The sequence below is a fragment of the Neocloeon triangulifer genome, unplaced genomic scaffold (genome assembly GCF_031216515.1).
Source record: "Neocloeon triangulifer isolate White Clay Creek 2 clone unplaced genomic scaffold, ASM3121651v1 ptg000012l, whole genome shotgun sequence".
NCBI lineage: Eukaryota > Metazoa > Arthropoda > Insecta > Ephemeroptera > Baetidae > Neocloeon > Neocloeon triangulifer.
In genome coordinates this window covers 9,976,621-9,986,269 of record NW_026775554.1, presented here as the reverse complement: position 1 = coordinate 9,986,269, position 9,649 = coordinate 9,976,621, and the positions used below count along the sequence as shown (strand labels likewise).

Below are 9,649 nucleotides of genomic sequence, written 5' to 3'. Positions count from 1 at the left end.
GTATCTATAAAGCCTCATGTATCAATCAGCCCTATTTAAGAGTTTCTTTACAGGAACATAATTATTTAATTTTCTTTTAGATAATCTTACAATAACATTTTTGAAACTGACAATTTTGATTTTGGCGAATGAAATAAAATTTTGTGAATGAAGCTATATTTAGATTTTATCTCCTCATAAAAAAAGCAAAAAATACACAAATCAGGAGTCTGGAAAGACTAAAACGGAAAAAAAGTTTTTGGTAAAAACCATATTTTATTCTAAAGAAATGTGATACAAGAATTAATTAATTTTTTATGCAGTTTTTAGAAGGTGGATCACCGAAAATAATAAATTTGTGTAACAACTTCAATATTTTTCATCATTTTCATTACTGAGCTTAAAGAAATCATCATCAACTTGAAATTTATTTGTTAAAGAAACCAGCCTCTCAAGCAATATTCTTAATGACTTCCTCAACCTCTTCCTTGGGGAACATGTGGAAAAGGCGGTCGGGAGTGACAGTCACCAGCTCGACATTTGTAGAATTAAGTTTCTCCTCCATCACTTGCTTCAAAATTGTAAGCGCATGTGTAATAGCCTCTTTCAGAGTCATACCCTAAAAATAATAGATTTTTTTTTCGCATAAGTAAAAAAATGTTTTTTAAACTTTGTAGCTAAAATTGAAGATGAAAAAATCATTTCTTATTTCTTATATTTTCTCTGGGACTTACTTTGTGGTAGACTTCCTGCAGCTGCTGCTGGGCACCTTCACTGCCGGAACCGATGGCCTTGGCGTCAAACTGGATGTAAGTGCCGGATGGATCCATGTGGTAAAGCAGAGGTCCCTTTTCATCAACTCCAGCAAACAGCATTGCAACTCCAAAAGGTCGGCTCTGCATATTTTACATTAATTATTATCTGATCTCAGCATCTCGGTATACAAATAATACACAAAAATTTAAGGTTAATATTAAACTCCTTTTTGTGAAATTAAATACAAAGTGAAGTTAAATACAAATTTTTAATAATTTTTCTTCCCTTCCAGCACAAAATGATAAGTTCCTTACACTGTCTATTTAATTGTCACTGTAATTAAGTTGCTAAGATTTCTACGAAAATCCGTGCATCACAACAATCAAACAAAATTAAATTGTTGCTTCAGCCTGCTGATTGGCTGGAAACAATTTTTTTTAACCTTTATGAATATAAGAAGGTGGATTGGACAACACATTTCTGTGCCCAAAGAGAATCAACATTAATTTATGTGCCTGTCTAAAATCCACACTTCCAATATCCATATTTAAACCCAATCAGAACGCTTGGCCACAATCAAAATTTGCTTTAATTGTTGTGATGCGCAGACTTTGTTTTCTATTAAAATTTGAAACAAAAATTTTAACAATTATAATCCCAAAGTTTTAAAATGTTCATAGTGTGAAAATCAGTGAAAATATCAAATAAATTTTTTTATTTAAAGCAGCAATTTTCCCCGTATACAAAAAATTGCTCATTTGTGATTAACTAATTGAAGTTTTAAAGGTATATAATGTGGGTATAATTTTAAATTTTTTACCATAGACGATCCGCTATCATCGTCAGTGTCTCCAAATTGGATGGCCAGGTTAGAGACTGCCTGAGCCACAGACTCGACGCTCATCTTCTCGTTGTAGACAAACCAGTGGTGCTGAGCCTCAACCCTGGCTTTGTCAATGAGGGTGCGTGAATCAGCAATCAGGCCACTCACAGCGCAACCAATGTGCTTGTCCACCTCAACAATCTTTTTGATCGTTGACGGCTCCATTAGAGGTGAAGTGATTCGTTTCTCAACAGCCAAGACAATGCCTTCAGAGGTTGAAATGCCAATGGCCGTGGAGCCCAATTTGATCGCTTCAATCGCATATTCAACCTGCAAGCAAAACTTTAGTGAGTATTTTCTTTAAAGTGAACCGAATCATACCTGGAAAAGACGTCCTTCTGGCGAAAATGTGTTCACGCCTCTGTCGTATTCTGATCTTGTGAGAAACATCTGAAAATTTTGCAATCGAAGTTGATTAAAAAAATGAAAGTAATAAACGGGTTCAAATTTCAAATGAAACGAAACGCGAAAAAGAATTTTTCTTGTTGAATTTTTTGGTGAAATGCCATGACAAGCGGCATTGTTGGTAAAAAGAATCTCGATTTTTACACTTTATTGAATGTAATAAAAATGATTTATTGTTTGAAGGTTAAAACCTGAAGTTTCTTATTATAAAATCTAAAGAGTTTAACTTCAAAATCCTAGTTTGTACCTTGGAAATTTGTGAAACCGGCTTCAAAATGTGCAGTCACTCTGCACTCCGTTTTGCGTTTACAAAACAGCAAACACACAAGTCATACTCAGGGTGGCAAACATTATAAAGTTTTTACTTTTAACAAAATTAATTTCAATTACTTGAAACCAACATAGAAAACTTATAAATTAATAAGCGAGCTAAAAAGAGTTTATTTATTGAGTTAAAAAATCAATACAAGATTGTGTTGATATAGGTTTCGTGATAGATAAAACTAAAAAATGGTCCATTATGTTGGTGTTTTTATTTTGAATTTTAAAATCCACGCGGTATAATATGCGTGCTGTCAAAGAAAAAGATTGATCGTAAACATCAAACATTATCTTTATCAATTAAAAGTTTTATACAAAAATTATAAAATTAGTGAATTATTATTGAAAACTATAGATTACTTCTATGTGCATGTGCAACAGTGCTTAAATTTCCATAATTTCAGTATTCTACCAAGTTTCCATGATATTATTACTGTGACAACAAATGACGAAGCAATTAATGTGGATTTATTTTCAAGTACAAGTAACAAACAGCATAAATTACATTGAAAATATCTGTAAAATTTGTAGCTTTTTTTCGAAGGTCAAATTAACCATGTTGGTACTCGCATGTGATTGGCACTTGATAGCAAGTAAAAATGGAATGCAGATTAAATATGTTAAACAGAAATTTAAGGATCATCATTATTAAACTACAATCACAAATTTTTTAACCATCACGTCATTAACATTTTTCAATTCTCAAGAACTCCTCTAAGAAACATGGGAAAGGTCTTCAAACTGGGAAGTTTAAATTTTCCAACAAGGAAGCACAGAAGCAAGAGTGAATTTAAGTGTGTAAATAGTTAAAATGTTGGTGCATTGAGACTAAAAAGCCTGTCTTCTTCCTTTTTCATCCAACGTAAAAGTTTGTTAACTGCGTTGATGGCATTCAGCTTAGTTACGAGAGGTTCAAATGTGACATAAAGCTCAAAACCACTTGTGATCTAAAACGTTAACGTGGATAAGCAAAAAAGTTTCCAAAAAAACATTTAATACCCATCCAAGCATGGCATCAGTCTCTAGTTGATAAAAGAGCAGTTTCAAAGGCCTGGAAGAGCTGTGCAGTCTGTGATGCAGTGCCTGGTACTGACTCATGAGCCTCTCTGCATTCTCACTGGTGTGATATGGGACTTCAAGGGCTGGACTCGTAAACTGGGCTGTCGAGATTGCCTTGTACAGGAAGTGCCTTACTTCGGGGACACCAACTTGGTCCATCATCAAGCCCTCGCTGCTGACTGACACGTTGATTGCCTCCAAACAATTGTTCCTCCGTAAACGCTAATAAACTATGGATTAATAATTGTTCATTTTCAAATAAAATCATTTTTATTTTACTTCTGAAATTTTCTGCTTTGCTTCGGAGAGCGTAAAGAAAGCATCCCTGTCAACAGTCAATAGAAGTAGGCAAGCTTGGCAGTCGTCAGATAAGTAGGATACATGACCATGTAGATAACCACTGTAAATTCATTACTTATTAAAAAATATTCAATATAACAACAAGAATTATACCTAGCATCAAATTTTGGAAGGCAAATTGGGGTCCAGCTTTCAGCTGTCTTAAAGGACTCGGAAGAATTTACAAGGTTGAAGATCAGATGAAGGTCAAGGGGATGAATCACATACTTTTTCATTCTAACTAAAGTGATCAGTTGATTGTTTGCCAAAAGAATGGCAAATACCAAGTTCTGAAACAATAAATAGCAATTTGATTGCTCCATTGGGTAAACTTCCTTTTCAGAATCCCATAACAAATAAGTGTTGAGTTTATAAGTGGCGTTTTAAAAAACCTTGCCTTGATTTTGCTGCACATGCTGGAAATTGTATTAGAAATTTGATCTCGCACGGTTGAGGCCAGGGGTAAACATCTTATTGCTCCAAGTAGGAAGGCCGGCTCTCGTTCCGTCAGGTCGAGCAGACTGTCCAGCAGTCGTTCCGCACCGGCTAAAAGTCTTCTTAAGTCATAGTTGCGCCGTTGCTCGTAAATCCTCGTTAGCTGCGTTTTTGTCAACACACTCACTATCTGGTTATACACATACCTTCAAATGTAATTTTTTTTTTAAGTTTTACGATTAGATAAAGAAAAAAAATAAGCTCACATTAATTGTAAAACTAGTTGAGGTACACTTTCCCCAGTCTTCGAGACGGACACTAAAATAACATGATCTTTGACGAGAAAAACAAAATGACTATCGCCAGCATGTATCGAACGAATCACATCTCCTTGGTTTGTTTCGACAAACGATACCAGAGCTTGCATGACTCCAAATATTGTGGCCAATTTGTCTTCACTTCCATGCCTGAAAATAATTTAACTTTTTATAAATAAATTTTTCAAAAATATTAAGTCAATTAACCTGGTATAAACCGGCTTCCCGGCTTTGCTGAGGATGAAAATGTGTTTTCTCTTTGAACGCCATTCCATGCTACTCCAGCATTCTCTCTCTGGTGGAGTGGAAGGCTCCTCCTGAGTGCTCACCTCTACATTCTCAGCTTCAACCTGTCATATTAAAAATAAATATAAATTACAAGCAGTCGACCTAATTTACGAGCTTATGTTACAATTTTGACGGCAGGTATGTCCTCCGTCAAAGACTCTCCCTCGTCCTCTGAGTTGACAGCACACTCTTGTATTCCATCCTGAATTTCGCTGATGGTGCTGGTCGTGCTACCCGGCACATTCTTTTCCGCAAAACTCGAATCCATCTCCTGCTCAACAATCTCCTCGATGGACCCAAAGGCGACCAACATGCTCTCGCAACTGGCGCCTGGTTCGCAGTTTTTCGGCACCTCATCCGGCTCCACGCGATGAACCTCCTCCTTGTCAGGCTCTCCATTTGCTTGGGTCTCCATAAAGTCATTTATTTAACCTCAACCATGCGCCGAAAGCCTTTGTTTTCGGCAAATTCAACGCAAACGTCAGTCGACCACCGACGTTTGATTCAAAACCAAAACACGGCAGACGCGCCCATCTTTGCCGAGGGGGCGTGGCAGGGAGTAAACAAGCAGAAAAGTGCGCGCCGAAAAAGAATGACAATGTGGTCCCGAAATAAGGCTTTGTGCCGAATTCAGGAGCGGCCGACGGCCAAAAAAGAGTGCCTTACGGCCAATTTGGTCACAGGGAAGCTGACTGAGTGATGTTTGAAGCACTTAGGCACCAATTTGGCCATCAAATCGAAAGGTGAGGGTCGCGCCTGCCTCACTCACTTTTGTGCTTGGGACGCCATAGTCGCCATAGGTATGTCTAGTGCGTCTAGTGTATCTTCCGGTATAATGAATTATCTTCCTAAACTTTCTAAAATCTTAATTTCCTTGTTTAAACTACATTTTGGTCCACCTCGCGAAACTAATTTACGTCAAACTTCTCAATGTTTAAACTAAAAACAAAGTTTTTCGATTTGTTATTTGTTCAGTGGCTTTCTCATAAATAATACGGTTGATGAGGAAAAATTCGTAAGTTGTCTGCCTTAAAGAAGAATTTAGCGATGCTCTCATGATAGGCTATTTTTATGCTATACATTTAATGAGAGCTTTGTTTTGAATATTTGGAGATTCGTTGTTGAAAAAAATTAAACAGTGAAATATTTCAGGTCGCCTTTTGTAACTGCTTTCGGGTAACGGTAATCTTTTGAAATTAAATTCCTTTCCAGGTTGGGGATGGCCATGAGCTTTTTCTATGAGGGAAGCTTTAAAAGACGCGCGCATACTTTTCTATTACCCGCCGACCTTTTCCCTGAAAAGACGAAAGGCGCGAAAATACCAGCCAACCTGAGAAGCCCAAGCGGCGCGCTGCAGCGAGAAGTGTCCCTCCGCGCCTTTTCCCACGCCGCGCGCACCTCGAAGGCCCAATGAGATTTCCCGGGCCCGATGGGTTAAGTTGGCCCCTGCCATCTGCTCAACATCTGCTGCCATCTTTCCCTCACAGACGAGCGACGCCCGAACCGCAGGCAGGACCACTTGTCCATTTTCGGCTTCTAGTTTTATTGTTTGGCGACCACGTTTTTCCACAATTCCTCAAAAATTAGGTAATTATCAATTCTCTTAATTCCTCGCTCACTCCTATGTGTCAGGTTAGCTTTTTCTGTTACGTTTTGCCCATTTAAATAGTTACTTTTAGCAATTTTTAAGAATAGACCTAAATCTATTTTCACTTTAATTCGCTCGAATTTTGGCCGTAAATTCTCCTAAAGAGGCCAAAATAAGGTTTTAACTTAATATTATGGAGCAAATCCGTAAAGTTTATTGCGTAGTTTTAAAGAATTTGTCAGAAAATTTGAGTGAAAGTTGATGTCACATGCGGTTTGGGGTAGGTCTTTAGGGGAATTTTGTACACAAAATATAGTCGGTACGGCACGGCGTGGGCACGGCGAGAGCGGATGAAAATTGTGCGCGGAGTGGGGACTATTGGTCTTATGGGGAACAAGGGTTGTAGGCGGAGCGCCAGCATAGGGAAAAATGCATTGGCGATGCAAGTGCACTCTGGCGGCATTTCCTGCATCTCGCCGTACCGACCGTAGCAGGAATGGCCTTTTTCTCTTTTGGCGCCAAATTAAATGCTAAATGCAGGAAGGCGACGCACAGCTGCCGTACCACCACACCTTTGATCGAAATTGAGAGGCCTACGTTAGGAGAGGAGAGGGAGAATGCTAAGCAAAGGCTGTAAAAATTTATTTTTATTATGTATAATTTATTTTTCTCAATTAAAATAATTAAACTTTGTGGAAGCATTTCCACCCCCTCAAATTAATGTTGTTAACTGTTTTTGTTTATGAGGCATCTGGTTTTATTTATAAAGGGACAAAAAAGATTAAAGTTTCATTCATTACTCTGGCTAGGACATATAATAGTTCAATGCTATTTTTTTTAATTAGCTCAACGAAGATTAGCATTGTGTGCCTGAAAGACATGGGTAGCTAGGTGTTTTTTCACTGTTCATCTCACTATCTTGTCTTTCATGTAGCCCCTGCTCAAATCATCTGCAACTGTCTGGAAGAAAAAGAAGCTTCTCTTTCGGTCCTACTCATTAACGCTGGCTTGTCATAGTGTATTTTGCTATCACAGCCAGCTTTGATGAGCAAGAACGTCAGAAATAGCGCCTCAGCCTGCCTGTCTCGAATCGCCGCGTCGGACGAGGAAAAAGTCGCGTCTTGCGGAGCCGTCAAGGTGGATGTGAATTATGTTTAATTTTAATTCATATCACAGCCACTTTGATGAACTTTGCTTGGCCCTCTGTCTACATCCTCAGCATTTTTGGCATCTTCCCAGCGCGTCAAATTGGTTGGGGTGTGTCTCCTTAACTCATATCACAGCCATATTTGACGAGTTGGGGGTGTGTTTTTTTACGCCTTAAATAATACGTACGAACATCTTTGTCAACTTCCAAACTGGGCCGATCTTGCTGTAAACAACGGGTCTGTAAACGCTACTCTTCAAAGTGGATGTGGCATGTAATGAACTCATATCACAGCCAGCTTTGAAGAGCAATTGTGCAGACCCAGACCACACAAATTCGTCGCGAGACCAGACACTCGGCTGTGCAAATTTTGTAATTTGGCGCTCATGAAAGTGGCTGTTGAGTGGTGTTTTTCTCTCCTATCACAGCCAGCTTTGATGAGCGCAAAATTGCTAGCCAATAATGCACACAAGTTTTTTTTCCTTATTATTTACCTTGTTTTGTAATAAATGATTTTTTGAAAAAATTTCTTTTATAGCGTTTTTTAGTTTGTCATTTGAGTGTATTTTTAAAATATGTTGATAATATTTTGTATTTTAGGAGCTTTTGCGTACCTACAACATCAGTCTCCGGGACTTCTCCGAAAGAAGAAAACCGCCTTAAATGCATTTTGCTCAACGTTGCAAGAAGGCCGCAAGTGCCACAACATCACTGTTTTTCTCTGATTTGGGTGACAGGTGACATCGACTCAAACGCTAGACCAAGGCGTCTTACCCAATATTGTAACTAGCCCCCGCATATGCACAAAATTAGTCAATGCACATCCCAGTCTTATGTCGAATTAATTTCATTCAATTCGGAGACGCACAGATGTAATGGGCTCCAGGTTGAGCAGCCACAGTGGGCATCGTCACAGCTCTAGCGCCTTTTGGTGTGGCACTAATAATTTCTTTACAAAATATCCCGACTTTGCAGAGACATTCAGGCGATCTTACAATATGTAATTCCCAGGATATTTTGTGCCATGGACCACAGCCTGATTTGTGTGCAGATTTTTTATAAATTTGCTTTAAAGTGGTAGTTTGTATTTTTAAAATTCAACAAAAATCAGTATGTGGTTTGTATCTCAAAATATCCTGAGAATTTCTTCATTATTATTTGAAGTTGATTCTTCAGTATTAATTAAATAAAATGCACTTCCCTCGGACGGTTATTTACAAATTGGTAACTAGGGTAGTAATGAAAGTGTGCATTAAAACTTCACAAAATCAAGAATAAATTATCCTGCTTGTCTGTAACAAATAAAATTATTAGGAAACATAATTATTTTAAGAGTAGAAATTTATGATAATAATAATAATAATGAGCATCAATTCAAGCGCATTGTTAATAATCCCTTGTGTTCATAGCTGATAAATGTCGCCAAAAGTGTCCTTTGTTATAATTCCACCAATTAAAAGTTTAATAAAGCCTTATAATCTTGACACAAAGAAGATGCTCCAAAATAGAGTCCTTTGCCTCTATAACAAAAGAAAGTTTGTCAAGTGAAGAATAACGGCGTGAGCGCGCTGCAAATTGATAAGACTGCAGAGCTTATTTTCTTTCGGTCCTCCATCAGATTTCTCAAGCAAAGATCAAGGGTTTTCCTTATTGAAACAAAAATTCCAAAAACTTTGAGGATCACAAATCAATGGTTTTCAATAAAAAATAAATAAATTTCAATTTATTTTCAACACACTTAGAAAAAAATATATACAAAATTTCAGAAAAACATGTTTAAGTTCAAAATTTAATGTGTTCAGTGAAGATTATTGATGCAAACATAATTTTATTATCATACTGCTGAAAGAAGCAGATTCACTGAATTAGTGACTACAAAGTATAAAAAATAAAATTATTTATAAAAGAATTTATTAAAAATAAATAATCAATTTATCATTTTAATAATGTGAAAAATTGAAAAAGTAAAAAACTGGTAAATGGAAGGAGAGAATCGAGAGGGATAAAACAGGAAAGGTGTAGCGCAGCGCTCACTCTTTGCAGCGCTGATTGGCTCATTAGGGCGCGCGCTGGGCGACTTCTGCTCACTACTGCTGCTGGGTGACCTGCGTCAGTGCTTGTTTGTTCTTGTC

The 9,649-nt window shown here is 37.5% G+C and overlaps 2 protein-coding genes across 2 annotated transcripts; both read right to left on the bottom strand.

Moving 5' to 3' along the window:
* Positions 1-235: 235 nt before the first annotated feature.
* On the bottom strand, positions 236-2,361 carry LOC132196825 (proteasome subunit alpha type-5). The gene is made up of 5 exons (XM_059619730.1): positions 2,271-2,361; positions 1,940-2,008; positions 1,556-1,888; positions 714-875; positions 236-598 (listed from the first exon to the last, which is right to left on the bottom strand). Exons 2-5 carry the CDS (start codon positions 2,006-2,008, stop codon positions 431-433), a joined length of 732 nt encoding a protein of 243 aa, XP_059475713.1. The 5' UTR covers positions 2,271-2,361; the 3' UTR covers positions 236-430.
* A 217-nt stretch (positions 2,362-2,578) lies between these two features.
* On the bottom strand, positions 2,579-5,328 carry LOC132196771 (vacuolar fusion protein MON1 homolog A). The gene is made up of 8 exons (XM_059619634.1): positions 4,907-5,328; positions 4,702-4,844; positions 4,444-4,644; positions 4,140-4,383; positions 3,857-4,032; positions 3,683-3,803; positions 3,344-3,625; positions 2,579-3,291 (listed from the first exon to the last, which is right to left on the bottom strand). Exons 1-8 carry the CDS (start codon positions 5,195-5,197, stop codon positions 3,151-3,153), a joined length of 1,599 nt encoding a protein of 532 aa, XP_059475617.1. The 5' UTR covers positions 5,198-5,328; the 3' UTR covers positions 2,579-3,150.
* Between the last annotated feature and the right edge of the window lie 4,321 nt (positions 5,329-9,649).